General features: G+C 57.5%; 1 protein-coding gene and 2 long non-coding RNA genes across 3 annotated transcripts; all 3 read left to right on the top strand.

The window, feature by feature from the left end:
• Positions 1-367: 367 nt before the first annotated feature.
• LOC138919753 (ral guanine nucleotide dissociation stimulator-like) lies at positions 368-1,616 on the top strand. The gene is made up of 2 exons (XM_070246032.1): positions 368-848; positions 1,491-1,616. Exons 1-2 carry the CDS (start codon positions 526-528, stop codon positions 1,540-1,542), a joined length of 375 nt encoding a protein of 124 aa, XP_070102133.1. The 5' UTR covers positions 368-525; the 3' UTR covers positions 1,543-1,616.
• Positions 1,617-6,175: 4,559 nt separating this feature from the next.
• Positions 6,176-11,129, top strand: LOC138919754 (uncharacterized). The gene is made up of 3 exons (XR_011430265.1): positions 6,176-6,390; positions 6,797-6,907; positions 7,850-11,129. It is a non-coding gene; the product is annotated as an uncharacterized lncRNA (long non-coding RNA).
• A 1,571-nt stretch (positions 11,130-12,700) lies between these two features.
• Positions 12,701-17,399, top strand: LOC138919755 (uncharacterized). Its single transcript, XR_011430266.1, has 5 exons — positions 12,701-13,595; positions 14,002-14,112; positions 15,055-15,952; positions 16,652-16,967; positions 17,096-17,399. It is a non-coding gene; the product is annotated as an uncharacterized lncRNA (long non-coding RNA).
• Positions 17,400-20,063: the final 2,664 nt, after the last annotated feature.

Below are 20,063 nucleotides of genomic sequence, written 5' to 3'. Positions count from 1 at the left end.
AGATTTTCCTGTTTCAACTCCCAGGCTCATATGTCAACGTGGCCTGACAATCCTTCCCCACCGTCTCCCAGTCGGACGCAGCCTCCTGATGGATAGGCATGCTTTTGCCCAAAAGGACATGTTCTTTCTGTTCTTCTGCCTTTGCTGTCCAGAGGAACACGTCCACGTGGCATCTCGTGGTCAGGGCGTCGGGCCTCAGCAGGCTGCACAACTTTCCAGAAGGGAGACCCGTTAGCCCCGTGATTCAGCCCTTCACTGAGCCGGCACCTTCTGTTGCCATTTCCACAGCACCGCCCTGGTCACCCTGCCTGTCCTCCTGTCCTGATCCCTCCCAGCTCACGAAAAGCCTCTGTGCTCTCCTCTCTAGAATGGGCCGTCGGTCAGCCACCCCAGGGATGATGCTCTTCATCCAGGGAGGGGCTGTCACTTCTCTGCCAGCACAAAGACCTAGGAGACCAAGAGCTTGAATCCTTCTCCACCTCACATCCTACTTGGAATCCCGAGAATTCTTCCCTGCCCTGGGCAATGATGCCCACTTCTGGCCACAAGTCACCGAGGGCTTGGGCATTCGGTCTGACCTCCAGGCCCCGACACTCCTGGGGCCCAGGAGTGGTGCGGCCTCTGATGGCAAGTGCCCCCTCTGTCCGACCCCAGGCTGAAAATCCATCCCGAGCGAAGAGCAAAGCGTCCCGCCTGGTGTGGACCGTGCAGGCTGCAACGCGGCAGAATCTAGTGGAGCACCTGGTGCCCGCCTTCCTGGATGGCGACACCGCCAATGTCCGCAGCTTCCTGTGCACATACAGAGGTTTTGCCACCACACAACAGGTGCTGGAGCTTCTGTTTCAAAGGTGAGTGCCGTGCCCCTCCGCAGCACCGTGGGCATTCAGCCACCTACTAGCTGTGAGGCTTCCGAGCCTCTCGGAGCCTCGGTTTGCTCTCTGCAAGGCGGGGTGAACAGAGGATCAGCCTCCAGGGGATATTGTAGGGACTCAAGGAGGTGCTGCACGCAAAGGCTTCTCGAGAAGCCTAACCCTCTGGGAGGGTCGACTGGAGCGGAGGGGCTGTGGTTGTGCTCATTGAGGATACTCCTCTTCCCTATGGCGAAGCCTCTGCCTCATCCCTCACCGTCCCCGTGGACTTGGACGGAGTTGTCGTCTTCTCATTGGAAAAGGAGACGGGAGAGCCCTTCTAGGTCCCCGACCTGGGTGAAGCCAGAGCAGCCATCCCTGGGCTGAGCCGAGGCCCCCGACCCGCCCAAGCAGGAGTGAGGGGCCGGTTGGAGCTCCCTCCTTCATCACACACAGAGAGAGGTCCCCACTAGGTGCAGAACGTTTTCTAGGCACCGACCATAATCCCGTGCACAGAGCGGGCGGCAGCCATGCCCTCCAGGGCTCCATTCTCGTTGGGAGTCAGACAGCGCCGCTAGGCTTCTCAGGCAGGCCTGATCCACCGTCCAGTCCGTGTGACGTCCTCCTGTGTCTTCCTGATAGGGTTGCGTCCTTCCTTACTGCGATGAGGACGGCGGACCCCTGGACCAACTGAAAAAGTGAGTGGGCTTTGGAATCCCTAGGAGGGCGCCCAGCGTCCACACTTGGAGGGCAGTTGCCTGCAGCGTCCCGCTCACTCATCTGCTAGAACCTCAACAGCGGGTGTTCAGCTCCTGCTCAGGGGGCTCGGGGAGTGCTCCGGGGCCACATAAGCCCCTCCCTGGTAGAGATTCGGGGCAGGGGAGCATGACCCTCATGGGACACTTGGTGAACTGGGCAGCACGTAGGCCCAGGAGGGAAAGCTGGAGGCAAGAGGAGGGCCCTGGGAAGCCTGGGCGGGAGACAATGTGCGCTGTTCCCTCACTGGTCAGATATTCTGGGAGCAGCTCCTGTGTGCCAGGGAGGGCAATGAAAAGAGGGGACCGCACCGTTCCCTGCCCTCACGGAGCTGACGTTCCACTGGGCAGTGGGCAGAGAGATGCTCCAAGCAGTGTGTCAGGCTTCCCTGAGGACTAGGAGAGGTGACGCCACCATCGCACAGGGCTCTCCCTTGCAAAAGCGTTTTCCTAGCCCCTCCTTGGTGACCTGGCCCACCTCTGCCAAGACTGCCAGATTGGAGGTGGATGCCAAGTAGGACTGGCCCCTGGACAGCCAGGAGCGGAGGCCCAGGAGCCCAGAGCACTACAGAGATGCCCGGGAGGCCAGTGTGCAAGGAAACGACCCTTCTCTGACTCTGCTGCCCACCTGTCTGTCCTCAGGGCCATCTCCTTCATTCTGGGCACCTGGCTCCAACGGTACCCTGAGGATTTTATCCAGCCCCCAGATGTTCCCAGCCTGGAAATGCTCTTGGCCTACGTTGGTCTTAATATGCCTGTCTCGGAGCTGGAGCACCGTGCCCGCGTTCTTCTTTCCCAGCTGGAGCACCCTGAGCACACTGATGCCGAGACTGAGGCTGAGGAGGACGTGGGCGTGTGCAGAGGGGATGGCGCTGCGCCCCCCAGAGCAGAGTCTCCAGAGGCTGGGGTTCGGCTGGGAGCAAGGGGCGGGCTCAGATCACTCTTCCCGCGGACTCCACTCTGGGAAGCCTTTCGGGGCTTGGTTCTTGGACTGAGACTCCTTGATTGGCGGCAGAGGCTTCCTTCCTTTGGAGAGACTTGGGCAGGCGGTCATGTTGGTGGCATTTTCTCTTCTTCCCTCTCCAGCTGCAGCTCCACCGAAAGATCCAGAAGACCCTGCACATCGAGCACCATCTCTCCCTCTCGTGCCCACCCCAGCTCAGAGCCGCACAGGCATCTTCCGAGCCACAGCCGGCTCAAGACCTTCAGCAAGCACTTGCAGCATCCCAGCCACTACCCTCAGCTCCTGCGCTGCAGCCCCGGAGAATCCTTGCCTTCCCCTATCCATTGCGTGGTTTTTAAAGTTTTGTTTTTGGCTTTTCTTTACTTGACCTTTCCCTGTATTTTATCTCGTCAGTTCAATAAAGTTTAATTCTTGGATTTTTTTAAACTGTTCGCTGAAGTGGCATGAAGTACACTCACAAGGTCACACCAACGTCATCCTCATCTAGTTCCCACCCATTTTTATCCAAGAGAAACCCTGTCCCTGGGAAGCAGTCAGTCTCCCTTCTTCCAACCGCAAGTCCCTGGCAGCCACTGCGTTTCCTTCTCTCGGACTCCGTGCGTTTCCCTCCTCGGAGTTTGCCTGGAAGTGCCAGCCTTCCAGAGGTGGCCTTCTGCGCCTGGCTGGGTCTGGTGTGAGGTGAGTGACTCCACATGTTTTAATTTGAAATAACGGTTTTCGGTGAGGGTGGGCGGAGCAAAATGGCGGCGTGAGCTGACCCGGGATTCTCTCCCCTTCAAAATACAACAAAAGATTGGAAGAACTGAATTTCAGAGAATAAACATAATGCCAGCTCATTAGAGACCTACAATACCAAGAAGGAGAAGATCATAAACCTAGCTTTACACCTTCGGAGGCGCCACAACGGTAGGAGAGAAAATCGCTCCCTCCCCTAGAGTCTGTGATGGCTGCGGATAGGGAAGGAGCGTGGGAGGGGCCGCGCCACCGGAGGATCATCCAGGACTCCTGCCGCTGATTCAGTGGAGACCCGCTGACGGGTGGGGAGGTGGGCGGGGGGCAAGCTTCCGTCTGCGGGGACCCCAAAATTCAAGGGCCTTGGGAGACCAGAGAACAGAACTGATCTGAACCCTGACCTGCTCGTGTGAGTAACAGCCCCTCCCCCCCAGCGAAGCCAGTGGGCGCAGCCATCTTGCCCCAAGGCGGAGAGCTAACACGCTGCTCACGACCCCCATCTGGTGGCGACAGGCTGTAACTGCAACTGAATTCTACCACCGTGAGAAAAAACCGCTCCTCTACCATCCAGCAATTTATAAAAGCCCCAGACCAGAAGGAAAACAATAAAAACCAAGAAACAAGTGCCCATAACAAGGGGTGGCCAGCTTTTCAGTGCTCTTCATTGAGCTCCGGTGCCGGGGGGGAGTGTGTGTGTGTGTGTGTGTGTGTGTGTGTGTGTGTGTGACGGGGGTGTGGGTGTGTGGGTGTTTGAGGGTTTGTTGCGGGAAGGAGCCTGGGGCTGTTCCTTCGTGGTACCTGATGCCCCACAGTGGGCTATGAGTAGTCACACCTATCCCCTTGCGCGTTCTCAGCGGCCACACAGCACACCCACCGAGGCAACCCAGGGGTGAAAAATTGGACCCTTCTTCACTCTCATAATTGTCCCGTAGTGTCTGTCTGTGTCCACGCATCTCGATTTGTCTTTAGAAGTGATGCCTTGATACAGAGTTTCGTGGAGGCAGTTTAGACACTCTCTTTAGGTGTCAGCTGCCTTTTCGAATATCTACGCTTTGTTGATGCAGTTGGAGCCTTGTTTGGGAAAGGAGAGAGTCCCGAGACACTGGACGTGATGTCTGAAGGAGGGAGGTAGACAGGACGGAAGGGAGGCCCTCGGAGGACCAGGCAGCGACCCATGGAGCAGAGAAGGGCCCACCCAGTCCCCCTCAGCCAAACGCTACTAACAGCACAAACGTCCTCCACCATGGTCAAGCGGAATTTATCGCTGGGATGGGAGGATGGTTCGGTCAGTAAATGACAGGCACCACATTCATAGGATGAAAAGGTAAGAGTCAAATGCTCTTCTCCATTGAAGCAGAATCAGCATTTCTCAGAGTACACATGTTTTGATCATAAACACTCAACAAATTGAGCCTAGAAAGAACATACCTCCACAGACTAAGAGCCACCTGTGACCAGCCCACAGCTACCATCATGCACAATGCTGAAAGGATACCAGCTCTCCCTCCAAGATCAGGAATAAGACGAGGGTGCCCCCTCTTCCCAGTCCCATGACACAGGGAGAGGCCATCTGGTCAGAGGAAACACGAAAGTGGCCACTGACCACATCCAAATCTCAGTAGTGACATGGCATCGCTTTGCCATCCTCTGTGGAATCGCTCAACTGAGTCCCCACTCAAGAGGAGGGGGTTACACCAGGAGGTCTAGACCAGGAAGTCCTGATCCCGGGTGGCCAGTGAGGGGAGAAGGAGAAGACCCCAGAACTTCAATGCCTTGCCCAGAATCCCAGATGACGAAGAAGGTGGAGCCAGGGAGGAAGCCAGCTCTGCGTCCTCAAGGCTGGGGCTCTGGCTGCACACAGGCATTCCCCGGGGGCTCTGGAGAAGGCTGTGTTGGTGGAAGTGCATACAGATCTGGAGATGGCGTAGTGGTGAGGGGGAGTATTCGGCAGCGTAGACGGGCATTTGCTCAGTTCTTGTTTGAGGAGGAGCCCAGGTCAGGGGCACCCTTGACTGTAGCTCTGCCCACATCACACCTAGGGTGGAGGGAGTGGTGGCCACCTCTCTTCTGAGCTCATGCCTATGCAGTCCTGAATTGAATCTCTCACTGGAAAATTGGAAAACTGAGGCCCCTAGAGGGGTAGGGAACGGCCAAGACAGGGTGAGTCCAATGGGTAAGTGTGTGTTCTGACCTTCTAGGGCAAGACTGGAACCTCACCCGGAGGGTTGGCATCTGAAACTAGGAACCATGAGATCCTGAGAAGCTCTTGACAATCCCTCCCTTTTGTGGGAGCTGTTTTCCTCTTGGCCTCCACAACCTGAGCACACAAACACACACACACACACACACACACACACACACACACAAACCTTGACATTGGATGCAAAAATGGCCTCTAAGGTGGGATCCTAAGAGAAGCAGACACAGGGCAAGTGGCAAGAGGAAGAAACACGAGGTGGGAGGCATTGCCTGCCAGTGACACACGCCTCCAGTTTGAGAGGTGTTGTCCTCTAAGGTAGGACACATGCCAGAGGACATCTCTAGCAAGTCCACGCTCCAGTCCTCCCCAGTGTGCGGACAGGAGGCCGACAGGCCCTGAGAGACACAAGGGCTTATGCAGGATGCAGAACAGGTAAGAAAGAGGAGTTGTTTCTGCGTCAGTCTCCAAGCTGGGACCTCGGCTGCACCCTCATCCTTTAGGGAGCCTGGGAGACGGGTGTGTTGATGTTCCTGGGTACGCATACGACGTCGCATGGAGAAGGGGTGTGAGCAAGGCCATGGCCAGAGGACTGTTTGCATGGGTGGTATCTGAGGGGGGCACTCAGGTAAGGGCACTGCAGGAAATGAGGTCACTTCCTTGACAACAGGCCCCGACAGAACTTGGAACCCCCGCAACAGGGCAGCAACATGCGCAAAGCCAGCTCACTTGGCTGGAGACCCTTGATAGAGAAACATGTTCTCCTGCTTTCTCCCGCCTGACCAGGGCTCTGGTTCCCGGAAACCCCGGAGGGAGAACCTTTGGAGACGTTGTGGACGCTGGCTCAGCTCCCATGCCCCCCACCGCCGGACCTTTGGCAGGAGGTCCTCTCAGGTAACATGAGGAAGCCTAGATCAGCCCGATCTAGGCCAGACCAGCTCCCCGAGCCCTCCCAGGGCAGCCCTCTTCCCGTCCTCGTGAGTGTGGGGGCCAGAGGGACACGTGGGCAGGATCTGCCCTTGGCCGGAGAAGGTTGGTGGGCAGTGGATCACCTGCTTTTCCCATCACGTTCCCAAGCCAGGACGGGGCTGTCAGGACTGAAAGGGGACTCCTAAGGGGCCTCCTAATCACAGGCCCTCAGGCTGCCATGTGTTACCCTCCTGGGTGGAGGTCTGTGTGGACTGTGGGGCGGGCTATGTGTGTCCAGAGTGGAGAGAGTCACAGAGGTGTGAGCGCCAGCAAAGACAGCCAGTCGGGTCTCTGAGGCTTGCCGCCTGGCTGCCGGGCACTGTCTTTCCAGAGCGTCACTCAGGAGACGGGCCAGCAGCTGAGCAACGGCGCCCTCGACTCCATCACCCTGCAGGAAAGGAAGGTGCCCCACACTGCCAACTGAGGCCAGGGCCGGCTCAGGGTGAGTGCAGGTGCCGGGGAGACCCAACCCCCAGGGCCCCCAAGACAGCGCTGAGGACCCCAGGTCTTCGAAGGCCCTGAGACAGGCCCGGGGCTCCTGCCTGGAGCCCTGCTCCCAAAGGAATCTGAATCCCCATCTCTTCCCCCAACCTTCCCCTGCGGGCCCGGCCCCTGTCTTGGCCAGAGGAGACGTCCCTGTCCACAGGGGTGTAGCAGTGAAGAGACATTTCTAGCACATCAGCTCACGGGCATTCAAGAGCACATTCGTGTTTGGTAGAGATTTTCCTGTTTCAACTCCCAGGCTCATATGTCCACGTGGCCTGACAATCCTTCCCCACCGTCTCCCAGTCGGACGCAGCCTCCTGATGGATAGGCATGCTTTTGCCCAAAAGGACATGGGGCTCACAGTGTTCTTTCTGTTCCTCTGCCTTTGCTGTCCAGGGGAACACGTCCACGTGGCCTCTCGAGGTCAGGGCGTCGGGCCTCAGCAGGCTGCACAACTTTCCAGAAGGGAGACCCGTTAGCCCCGTGATTCAGCCCTTCACTGAACCGGCACCTTCTGTTGCCATTTCCACAGCACCGCCCTGGTCACCCTGCCTGTCCTCCTGTCCTGATCCCTCCCAGCCCACGAAAAGCCTCTGTGCTCTCCTCTCTAGAATGGGCCGTCGGTCAGCCACCCCAGGGATGATGCTCTTCATCCAGGGAGGGGCTGTCACTTCTCTGCCAGCACAAAGACCTAGGAGACCAAGAGCTTGAATCCTTCTCCACCTCACATCCTACTTGGAATCCCGAGAATTCTTCCCTGCCCTGGGCAATGATGCCCACTTCTGGCCACAAGTCACCGAGGGCTTGGGCATTCGGTCTGACCTCCAGGCCCCGACACTCCTGGGGCCCAGGAGTGGTGCGGCCTCTGATGGCAAGTGCCCCCTCTGTCCGACCCCAGGCTGAAAATCCATCCCGAGCGAAGAGCAAAGCGTCCCGCCTGGTGTGGACCGTGCAGGCTGCAACGCGGCAGAATCGAGTGGAGCACCTGGTGCCCGCCTTCCTGGATGGCGACACCGCCAATGTCCGCAGCTTCCTGTGCACATACAGAGGTTTTGCCACCACACAACAGGTGCTGGAGCTTCTGTTTCAAAGGTGAGTGCCGTGCCCCTCCGCAGCACCGTGGGCATTCAGCCACCTACTAGCTGTGAGCCTTGGGATGTCACGGCACCTCTCGGAGCCTCGGTTTGCTCTCTGCAAGGCGGGGTGAACAGAGGATCAGCCTCCTGGGGATATTGTAGGGACTCAAGGAGGTGCTGCCTGCAAAGGCTTCTCGAGAAGCCTAACCCTCTGGGAGGGTCGACTGGAGCGGAGGGGCTGTGGTTGTGCTCATTGAGGATACTCCTCTTCCCTATGGCGAAGCCTCTGCCTCATCCCTCACCGTCCCCGTGGACTTGGACGGAGTTGTCGTCTTCTCATTGGAAAAGGAGACGGGAGAGCCCTTCTAGGTCCCCGACCTGGGTGAAGCCAGAGCAGCCATCCCTGGGCTGAGCCGAGGCCCCCGACCCGCCCAAGCAGGAGTGAGGGGCCGGTTGGAGCTCCCTCCTTCATCACACACAGAGAGAGGTCCCCACTAGGTGCAGAACGTTTTCTAGGCACCGACCATAATCCCGTGCACAGAGCGGGCGGCAGCCATGCCCTCCAGGGCTCCATTCTCGTTGGGAGTCAGACAGCGCCGCTAGGCTTCTCAGGCAGGCCTGATCCACCGTCCAGTCCGTGTGACGTCCTCCTGTGTCTTCCTGATACGGTTGCGTCCTTCCTTACTGCGATGAGGACGGCGGACCCCTGGACCAACTGAAAAAGTGAGTGGGCTTTGGAATCCCTAGGAGGGCGCCCAGCGTCCACACTTGGAGGGCAGTTGCCTGCAGCGTCCCGCTCACTCATCTGCTAGAACCTCAACAGCGGGTGTTCAGCTCCTGCTCAGGGGGCTCGGGGAGTGCTCCGGGGCCACATAAGCCCCTCCCTGGTAGAGATTCGGGGCAGGGGAGCATGACCCTCATGGGACACTTGGTGAACTGGGCAGCACGTAGGCCCAGGAGGGAAAGCTGGAGGCAAGAGGAGGGCCCTGGGAAGCCTGGGCGGGAGACAATGTGCGCTGTTCCCTCACTGGTCAGATATTCTGGGAGCAGCTCCTGTGTGCCAGGGAGGGCAATGAAAAGAGGGGACCGCACCGTTCCCTGCCCTCACGGAGCTGACGTTCCAGTGGGCAGTGGGCAGAGAGATGCTCCAAGCAGTGTGTCAGGCTTCCCTGAGGACTAGGAGAGGTGACGCCACCATCGCACAGGGCTCTCCCTTGCAAAAGCGTTTTCCTAGCCCCTCCTTGGTGACCTGGCCCACCTCTGCCAAGACTGCCAGATTGGAGGTGGATGCCAAGTAGGACTGGCCCCTGGACAGCCAGGAGCGGAGGCCCAGGAGCCCTGAGCACTACAGAGATGCCCGGGAGGCCAGTGTGCAAGGAAACGACCCTTCTCTGACTCTGCTGCCCACCTGTCTGTCCTCAGGGCCATCTCCTTCATTCTGGGCACCTGGCTCCAACGGTACCCTGAGGATTTTATCCAGCCCCCAGATGTTCCCAGCCTGGAAATGCTCTTGGCCTACGTTGGTCTTAATATGCCTGTCTCGGAGCTGGAGCACCGTGCCCGCGTTCTTCTTTCCCAGCTGGAGCACCCTGAGCACACTGATGCCGAGACTGAGGCTGAGGAGGACGTGGGCGTGTGCAGAGGGGATGGCGCTGCGCCCCCCAGAGCAGAGTCTCCAGAGGCTGGGGTTCGGCTGGGAGCAACGGGCGGGCTCAGATCACTCTTCCCGCGGACTCAGGTCTGGGAAGCCTTTGGGGGCTTGGTTCTTGGACTGAGACTCCTTGATTGGCGGCAGAGGCTTCCTTCCTTTGGAGAGACTTGGGCAGGCGGTCATGTTGGTGGCATTTTCTCTTCTTCCCTCTCCAGCTGCAGCTCCACCGAAAGATCCAGAAGACCCTGCACATCGAGCACCATCTCTCCCTCTCGTGCCCACCCCAGCTCAGAGCCGCACAGGCATCTTCCGAGCCACAGCCGGCTCAAGACCTTCAGCAAGCACTTGCAGCATCCCAGCCACTACCCTCAGCTCCTGAGCTGCAGCCCTGGAGAATCCTTGCCTTCCCCTATCCATTGCGTGGTTTTTAAAGTTTTGTTTTTGGCTTTTCTTTACTTGACCTTTCCCTGTATTTTTATCTCGTCAGTTCAATAAAGTTTAATTCTTGGATTTTTTTAAACTGTTCGCTGAAGTGGCATGAAGTACACTCACAAGGTCACACCAACGTCGTCCTCATCTAGTTCCCGCCCATTTTTATCCAAGAGAAACCCTGTCCCTGGGAAGCAGTCAGTCTCCCTTCTTCCAACCGCAAGTCCCTGGCAGCCACTGCGTTTCCTTCTCTCGGACTCCGTGCGTTTCCCTCCTCGGAGTTTGCCTGGAAGTGCCAGCCTTCCAGAGGTGGCCTTCTGCGCCTGGCTGGGTCTGGTGTGAGGTGAGTGACTCCGCATGTTTTAATTTGAAATAACGGTTTTCGGTGAGGGTGGGCGGAGCAAAATGGCGGCGTGAGCTGACCCGGGATTCTCTCCCCTTCAAAATACAACAAAAGATTGGAAGAACTGAATTTCAGAGAATAAACATAATGCCAGCTCATTAGAGACCTACAATACCAAGAAGGAGAAGATCATAAACCTAGCTTTACACCTTCGGAGGCGCCACAACGGTAGGAGAGAAAATCGCTCCCTCCCCTAGAGTCTGTGATGGCTGCGGATAGGGAAGGAGCGTGGGAGGGGCCGCGCCACCGGAGGATCATCCAGGACTCCTGCCGCTGATTCAGTGGAGACCCGCTGACGGGTGGGGAGGTGGGCGGGGGGCAAGCTTCCGTCTGCGGGGACCCCAAAATTCAAGGGCCTTGGGAGACCAGAGAACAGAACTGATCTGAACCCTGACCTGCTCGTGTGAGTAACAGCCCCTCCCCCCCAGCGAAGCCAGTGGGCGCAGCCATCTTGCCCCAAGGCGGAGAGCTAACACGCTGCTCACGACCCCCATCTGGTGGCGACAGGCTGTAACTGCAACTGAATTCTACCACCGTGAGAAAAAACCGCTCCTCTACCATCCAGCAATTTATAAAAGCCCCAGACCAGAAGGAAAACAATAAAAACCAAGAAACAAGTGCCCATAACAAGGGGTGGCCAGCTTTTCAGTGCTCTTCATTGAGCTCCGGTGCCGGGGGGGAGTGTGTGTGTGTGTGTGTGTGTGTGTGTGTGTGTGTGACGGGGGTGTGGGTGTGTGGGTGTTTGAGGGTTTGTTGCTGGAAGGAGCCTGGGGCTGTTCCTTCGTGGTACCTGATGCCCCACAGTGGGCTATGAGTAGTCACACCTATCCCCTTGCGCGTTCTCAGCGGCCACACGGCACACCCACCGAAGCAACCCAGGGGTGAAAAATTGGACCCTTCTTCACTCTCATAATTGTCCCGTAGTGTCTGTCTGTGTCCACGCATCTCGATTTGTCTTTAGAAGTGATGCCTTGATACAGAGTTTCGTGGAGGCAGTTTAGACACTCTCTTTAGGTGTCAGCTGCCTTTTCGAATATCTACGCTTTGTTGATGCAGTTGGAGCCTTGTTTGGGAAAGGAGAGAGTCCCGAGACACTGGACGTGATGTCTGAAGGAGGGAGGTAGACAGGACGGAAGGGAGGCCCTCGGAGGACCAGGCAGCGACCCATGGAGCAGAGAAGGGCCCACCCAGTCCCCCTCAGCCAAACGCTACTAACAGCACAAACGTCCTCCACCATGGTCAAGCGGAATTTATCGCTGGGATGGGAGGATGGTTCGGTCAGTAAATGACAGGCACCACATTCATAGGATGAAAAGGTAAGAGTCACATGCTCTTCTCCATTGAAGCAGAATCAGCATTTCTCAGAGTACACATGTTTTGATCATAAACACTCAACAAATTGAGCCTAGAAAGAACATACCTCCACAGACTAAGAGCCACCTGTGACCAGCCCACAGCTACCATCATGCACAATGCTGAAAGGATACCAGCTCTCCCTCCAAGATCAGGAATAAGACGAGGGTGCCCCCTCTTCCCAGTCCCATGACACAGGGAGAGGCCATCTGGTCAGAGGAAACACGAAAGTGGCCACTGACCACATCCAAATCTCAGTAGTGACATGGCATCGCTTTGCCATCCTCTGTGGAATCGCTCAACTGAGTCCCCACTCAAGAGGAGGGGGTTACACCAGGAGGTCTAGACCAGGAAGTCCTGATCCCGGGTGGCCAGTGAGGGGAGAAGGAGAAGACCCCAGAACTTCAATGCCTTGCCCAGAATCCCAGATGACGAAGAAGGTGGAGCCAGGGAGGAAGCCAGCTCTGCGTCCTCAAGGCTGGGGCACTGGCTGCACACAGGCATTCCCCGGGGGCTCTGGAGAAGGCTGTGTTGGTGGAAGTGCATACAGATCTGGAGATGGCGTAGTGGTGAGGGGGAGTATTCGGCAGCGTAGACGGGCATTTGGTCAGTTCTTGTTTGAGGAGGAGCCCAGGTCAGGGGCACCCTTGACTGTAGCTCTGCCCACATCACACCTAGGGTGGAGGGAGTGGTGGCCACCTCTCTTCTGAGCTCATGCCTATGCAGTCCTGAATTGAATCTCTCACTGGAAAATTGGAAAACTGAGGCCCCTAGAGGGGTAGGGAACGGCCAAGACAGGGTGAGTCCAATGGGTAAGTGTGTGTTCTGACCTTCTAGGGCAAGACTGGAACCTCACCCGGAGGGTTGGCATCTGAAACTAGGAACCATGAGATCCTGAGAAGCTCTTGACAATCCCTCCCTTTTGTGGGAGCTGTTTTCCTCTTGGCCTCCACAACCTGAGCACACAAACACACACACACACACACACACACACACACACACACACAAACCTTGACCTTGTATGCAAAAATGGCCTCTAAGGTGGGATCCTAAGAGAAGCAGACACAGGGCAAGTGGCAAGAGGAAGAAACACGAGGTGGGAGGCATTGCCTGCCAGTGACACACGCCTCCAGTTTGAGAGGTGTTGTCCTCTAAGGTAGGACACATGCCAGAGGACATCTCTAGCAAGTCCACGCTCCAGTCCTCCCCAGTGTGCGGACAGGAGGCCGACAGGCCCTGAGAGACACAAGGGCTTATGCAGGATGCAGAACAGGTAAGAAAGAGGAGTTGTTTCTGCGTCAGTCTCCAAGCTGGGACCTCGGCTGCACCCTCACCCTTTAGGGAGCCTGGGAGACGGGTGTGTTGATGTTCCTGGGTACGCATACGACGTCGCATGGAGAAGGGGTGTGAGCAAGGCCATGGCCAGAGGACTGTTTGCATGGGTGGTATCTGAGGGGGGCACTCAGGTAAGGGCACTGCAGGAAATGAGGTCACTTCCTTGACAACAGGCCCCGACAGAACTTGGAACCCCCGCAACAGGGCAGCAACATGCGCAAAGCCAGCTCACTTGGCTGGAGACCCTTGATAGAGAAACATGTTCTCCTGCTTTCTCCCGCCTGACCAGGGCTCTGGTTCCCGGAAACCCCGGAGGGAGAACCTTTGGAGACGTTGTGGACGCTGGCTCAGCTCCCATGCCCCCCACCGCCGGACCTTTGGCAGGAGGTCCTCTCAGGTAACATGAGGAAGCCTAGATCAGCCCGATCTAGGCCAGACCAGCTCCCCGAGCCCTCCCAGGGCAGCCCTCTTCCCGTCCTCGTGAGTGTGGGGGCCAGAGGGACACGTGGGCAGGATCTGCCCTTGGCCGGAGAAGGTTGGTGGGCAGTGGATCACCTGCTTTTCCCATCACGTTCCCAAGCCAGGACGGGGCTGTCAGGACTGAAAGGGGACTCCTAAGGGGCCTCCTAATCACAGGCCCTCAGGCTGCCATGTGTTACCCTCCTGGGTGGAGGTCTGTGTGGACTGTGGGGCGGGCTATGTGTGTCCAGAGTGGAGAGAGTCACAGAGGTGTGAGCGCCAGCAAAGACAGCCAGTCGGGTCTCTGAGGCTTGCCGCCTGGCTGCCGGGCACTGTCTTTCCAGAGCGTCACTCAGGAGACGGGCCAGCAGCTGAGCAACGGCGCCCTCGACTCCATCACCCTGCAGGAAAGGAAGGTGCCCCACACTGCCAACTGAGGCCAGGGCCGGCTCAGGGTGAGTGCAGGTGCCGGGGAGACCCAACCCCCAGGGCCCCCAAGACAGCGCTGAGGACCCCAGGTCTTCGAAGGCCCTGAGACAGGCCCGGGGCTCCTGCCTGGAGCCCTGCTCCCAAAGGAATCTGAATCCCCATCTCTTCCCCCAACCTTCCCCTGCGGGCCCGGCCCCTGTCTTGGCCAGAGGAGACGTCCCTGTCCACAGGGGTGTAGCAGTGAAGAGACATTTCTAGCACATCAGCTCACGGGCATTCAAGAGCACATTCGTGTTTGGTAGAGATTTTCCTGTTTCAACTCCCAGGCTCATATGTCCACGTGGCCTGACAATCCTTCCCCACCGTCTCCCAGTCGGACGCAGCCTCCTGATGGATAGGCATGCTTTTGCCCAAAAGGACATGGGGCTCACAGTGTTCTTTCTGTTCCTCTGCCTTTGCTGTCCAGGGGAACACGTCCACGTGGCCTCTCGAGGTCAGGGCGTCGGGCCTCAGCAGGCTGCACAACTTTCCAGAAGGGAGACCCGTTAGCCCCGTGATTCAGCCCTTCACTGAGCCGGCACCTTCTGTTGCCATTTCCACAGCACCGCCCTGGTCACCCTGCCTGTCCTCCTGTCCTGATCCCTCCCAGCTCACGAAAAGCCTCTGTGCTCTCCTCTCTAGAATGGGCCGTCGTTCAGCCACCCCAGGGATGATGCTCTTCATCCAGGGAGGGGCTGTCACTTCTCTGCCAGCACAAAGACCTAGGAGACCAAGAGCTTGAATCCTTCTCCACCTCACATCCTACTTGGAATCCCGAGAATTCTTCCCTGCCCTGGGCAATGATTCCCACTTCTGGCCACAAGTCACCGAGGGCTTGGGCATTCGGTCTGACCTCCAGGCCCCGACACTCCTGGGGCCCAGGAGTGGTGCGGCCTCTGATGGCAAGTGCCCCCTCTGTCCGACCCCAGGCTGAAAATCCATCCCGAGCGAAGAGCAAAGCGTCCCGCCTGGTGTGGACCGTGCAGGCTGCAACGCGGCAGAATCGAGTGGAGCACCTGGTGCCCGCCTTCCTGGATGGCGACACCGCCAATGTCCGCAGCTTCCTGTGCACATACAGAGGTTTTGCCACCACACAACAGGTGCTGGAGCTTCTGTTTCAAAGGTGAGTGCCGTGCCCCTCCGTAGCACCGTGGGCATTCAGCCACCTACTAGCTGTGAGCCTTGGGATGTCACGGCACCTCTCGGAGCCTCGGTTTGCTCTCTGCAAGGCAGGGTGAACAGAGGATCAGCCTCCAGGGGATATTGTAGGGACTCAAGGAGGTGCTGCACGCAAAGGCTTTTCGAGAAGCCTAGCCCTCTGGGAGGGTCGACTGGAGCGGGGGCTGTGGTTGTGCTCATTGAGGATACTCCTCTTCCCTATGGCGAAGCCTCTGCCTCATCCCTCACCGGCCCCGGGAATTGGACTGAGTTGTCGTCTTCCGATTGGAAAAGGAGACGGGAGAGCCCTTCTAGGTCCCTGACCTGGGTGAAGCCAGAGCAGCCATCCCTGGGCTGAGCCGAGGCCCCCGACCCGCCCAAGCAGGAGTGAGGGGCCGGTTGGAGCTCCCTCCTTCATCACACACAGAGAGAGGTCCCCACTAGGTGCAGAACGTTTTCTAGGCACCGACCATAATCCCGTGCACAGAGCGGGCGGCAGCCGTGCCCTCCAGGGCTCCATTCTCGTCGGGAGTCAGACAGCGCCGCTAGGCTTCTCAGGCAGGCCTGATCCACAGTCCAGTCCGTGTGACGTCCTCCTGTGTCTTCCTGATACGGTTGCGTCCTTCCTTACTGCGATGAGGACGGCGGACCCCTGGACCAACTGAAAAAGTGAGTGGGCTTTGGAATCCCTAGGAGGGCGCCCAGCGTCCACACTTGGAGGGCAGTTGCCTGCAGCGTCCCGCTCACTCATCTGCTAGAACCTCAACAGCGGGTGTTCAGCTCCTGCTCAGGGGGCTCGGGGAGTGCTCCGGGGCCACATAAGCCCCTCCCTGGTAGAGATTCGGGGCAGGGGAGCATGACCCTCATGGGACACTTGGTGAACTGGGCAGCACGTAGGCCCAGGAGGGAAAGCTGGAGGCAAGAGGAGGGCCCTGGGAAGCCTGGGCGGGAGACAATGTGCGCTGTTCCCTCACTGGTCAGATATTCTGGGAGCAGCTCCTGTGTGCCAGGGAGGGCAATGAAAAGAGGGGACCGCACCGTTCCCTGCCCTCACGGAGCTGACGTTCCAGTGGGCAGTGGGCAGAGAGATGCTCCAAGCAGTGTGTCAGGCTTCCCTGAGGACTAGGAGAGGTGACGCCACCATCGCACAGGGCTCTCCCTTGCAAAAGCGTTTTCCTAGCCCCTCCTTGGTGACCTGGCCCACCTCTGCCAAGACTGCCAGATTGGAGGTGGATGCCAAGTAGGACTGGCCCCTGGACAGCCAGGAGCGGAGGCCCAGGAGCCCTGAGCACTACAGAGATGCCCGGGAGGCCAGTGTGCAAGGAAACGACCCTTCTCTGACTCTGCTGCCCACCTGTCTGTCCTCAGGGCCATCTCCTTCATTCTGGGCACCTGGCTCCAACGGTACCCTGAGGATTTTATCCAGCCCCCAGATGTTCCCAGCCTGGAAATGCTCTTGGCCTACGTTGGTCTTAATATGCCTGTCTCGGAGCTGGAGCACCGTGCCCGCGTTCTTCTTTCCCAGCTGGAGCACCCTGAGCACACTGATGCCGAGACTGAGGCTGAGGAGGACGTGGGCGTGTGCAGAGGGGATGACGCTGCGCCCCCCAGAGCAGAGTCTCCAGAGGCTGGGGTTCGGCTGGGAGCAACGGGCGGGCTCAGATCACTCTTCCCGCGGACTCAGGTCTGGGAAGCCTTTGGGGGCTTGGTTCTTGGACTGAGACTCCTTGATTGGCGGCAGAGGCTTCCTTCCTTTGGAGAGACTTGGGCAGGCGGTCATGTTGGTGGCATTTTCTCTTCTTCCCTCTCCAGCTGCAGCTCCACCGAAAGATCCAGAAGACCCTGCACATCGAGCACCATCTCTCCCTCTCGTGCCCACCCCAGCTCAGAGCCGCACAGGCATCTTCCGAGCCACAGCCGGCTCAAGACCTTCAGCAAGCACTTGCAGCATCCCAGCCACTACCCTCAGCTCCTGAGCTGCAGCCCTGGAGAATCCTTGCCTTCCCCTATCCATTGCGTGGTTTTTAAAGTTTTGTTTTTGGCTTTTCTTTACTTGACCTTTCCCTGTATTTTATCTCGTCAGTTCAATAAAGTTTAATTCTTGGATTTTTTTAAACTGTTCGCTGAAGTGGCATGAAGTACACTCACAAGGTCACACCAACGTCATCCTCATCTAGTTCCCGCCCATTTTTATCCAAGAGAAACCCTGTCCCTGGGAAGCAGTCAGTCTCCCTTCTTCCAACCGCAAGTCCCTGGTAGCCACTGCGTTTCCTTCTCTCGGACTCCGTGCGTTTCCCTCCTCGGAGTTTGCCTGGAAGTGCCAGCCTTCCAGAGGTGGCCTTCTGCGCCTGGCTGGGTCTGGTGTGAGGTGAGTGACTCCGCATGTTTTAATTTGAAATAACGGTTTTCGGTGAGGGTGGGCGGAGCAAAATGGCGGCGTGAGCTGACCCGGGATTCTCTCCCCTTCAAAATACAACAAAAGATTGGAAGAACTGAATTTCAGAGAATAAACATAATGCCAGCTCATTAGAGACCTACAATACCAAGAAGGAGAAGATCATAAACCTAGCTTTACACCTTCGGAGGCGCCACAACGGTAGGAGAGAAAATCGCTCCCTCCCCTAGAGTCTGTGATGGCTGCGGATAGGGAAGGAGCGTGGGAGGGGCCGCGCCACCGGAGGATCATCCAGGACTCCTGCCGCTGATTCAGTGGAGACCCGCTGACGGGTGGGGAGGTGGGCGGGGGGCAAGCTTCCGTCTGCGGGGACCCCAAAATTCAAGGGCCTTGGGAGACCAGAGAACAGAACTGATCTGAACCCTGACCTGCTCGTGTGAGTAACAGCCCCTCCCCCCCAGCGAAGCCAGTGGGCGCAGCCATCTTGCCCCAAGGCGGAGAGCTAACACGCTGCTCACGACCCCCATCTGGTGGCGACAGGCTGTAACTGCAACTGAATTCTACCACCGTGAGAAAAAACCGCTCCTCTACCATCCAGCAATTTATAAAAGCCCCAGACCAGAAGGAAAACAATAAAAACCAAGAAACAAGTGCCCATAACAAGGGGTGGCCAGCTTTTCAGTGCTCTTCATTGAGCTCCGGTGCCGGGGGGGGAGAGTGTGTGTGTGTGTGTGTGTGTGTGTGTGTGACGGGGGTGTGGGTGTGTGGGTGTTTGAGGGTTTGTTGCGGGAAGGAGCCTGGGGCTGTTCCTTCGTGGTACCTGATGCCCCACAGTGGGCTATGAGTAGTCACACCTATCCCCTTGCGCGTTCTCAGCGGCCACACAGCACACCCACCGAGGCAACCCAGGGGTGAACAATTGGACCCTTCTTCACTCTCATAATTGTCCCGTAGTGTCTGTCTGTGTCCACGCATCTCGATTTGTCTTTAGAAGTGATGCCTTGATACAGAGTTTCGTGGAGGCAGTTTAGACACTCTCTTTAGGTGTCAGCTGCCTTTTCGAATATCTACGCTTTGTTGATGCAGTTGGAGCCTTGTTTGGGAAAGGAGAGAGTCCCGAGACACTGGACGTGATGTCTGAAGGAGGGAGGTAGACAGGACGGAAGGGAGGCCCTCGGAGGACCAGGCAGCGACCCATGGAGCAGAGAAGGGCCCACCCAGTCCCCCTCAGCCAAACGCTACTAACAGCACAAACGTCCTCCACCATGGTCAAGCGGAATTTATCGCTGGGATGGGAGGATGGTTCGGTCAGTAAATGACAGGCACCACATTCATAGGATGAAAAGGTAAGAGTCACATGCTCTTCTCCATTGAAGCAGAATCAGCATTTCTCAGAGTACACATGTTTTGATCATAAACACTCAACAAATTGAGCCTAGAAAGAACATACCTCCACAGACTAAGAGCCACCTGTGACCAGCCCACAGCTACCATCATGCACAATGCTGAAAGGATACCAGCTCTCCCTCCAAGATCAGGAATAAGACGAGGGTGCCCCCTCTTCCCAGTCCCATGACACAGGGAGAGGCCATCTGGTCAGAGGAAACACGAAAGTGGCCACTGACCACATCCAAATCTCAGTAGTGACATGGCATCGCTTTGCCATCCTCTGTGGAATCGCTCAACTGAGTCCCCACTCAAGAGGAGGGGGTTACACCAGGAGGTCTAGACCAGGAAGTCCTGATCCCGGGTGGCCAGTGAGGGGAGAAGGAGAAGACCGCAGAACTTCAATGCCTTGCCCAGAATCCCAGATGACGAAGAAGGTGGAGCCATGGAGGAAGCCAGCTCTGCGTCCTCAATGCTGGGGCTCTGGCTGCACACAGGCATTCCCCGGGGGCTCTGGAGAAGGCTGTGTTGGTGGAAGTGCATACAGATCTGCAGATGGCGTAGTGGTGAGGGGGAGTATTCGGCAGCGTAGACGGGCATTTGGTCAGTTCTTGTTTGAGGAGGAGCCCAGGTCAGGGGCACCCTTGACTGTAGCTCTGCCCACATCACACCTAGGGTGGAGGGAGTGGTGGCCACCTCTCTTCTGAGCTCATGCCTATGCAGTCCTGAATTGAATCTCTCACTGGAAAATTTGGAAACTGAGGCCCCTAGAGGGGTAGGGAACGGCCCATGACAGGGAGAGTCCAATGGGTAAGTGTGTGTTCTGACCTTCTAGGGCAAGACTGGAACCCCACCCGGAGGGTTGGCTTCTGAAACTAGTAACCATGAGATCTTGAGAAGCTCTTGCCAATCCCTCCCTTTTGTGGGAGCTGTTTTCTTCTTGGCCTCCACAACCTGAGCACACAAACACACACACACACACACACACACACACACACA

The sequence above is a fragment of the Equus caballus genome, chromosome 21, assembly GCF_041296265.1.
Source record: "Equus caballus isolate H_3958 breed thoroughbred chromosome 21, TB-T2T, whole genome shotgun sequence".
Classification (NCBI taxonomy): Eukaryota; Metazoa; Chordata; class Mammalia; order Perissodactyla; family Equidae; genus Equus; species Equus caballus.
This window is presented reverse-complemented; position numbering and strand designations above follow the sequence as displayed.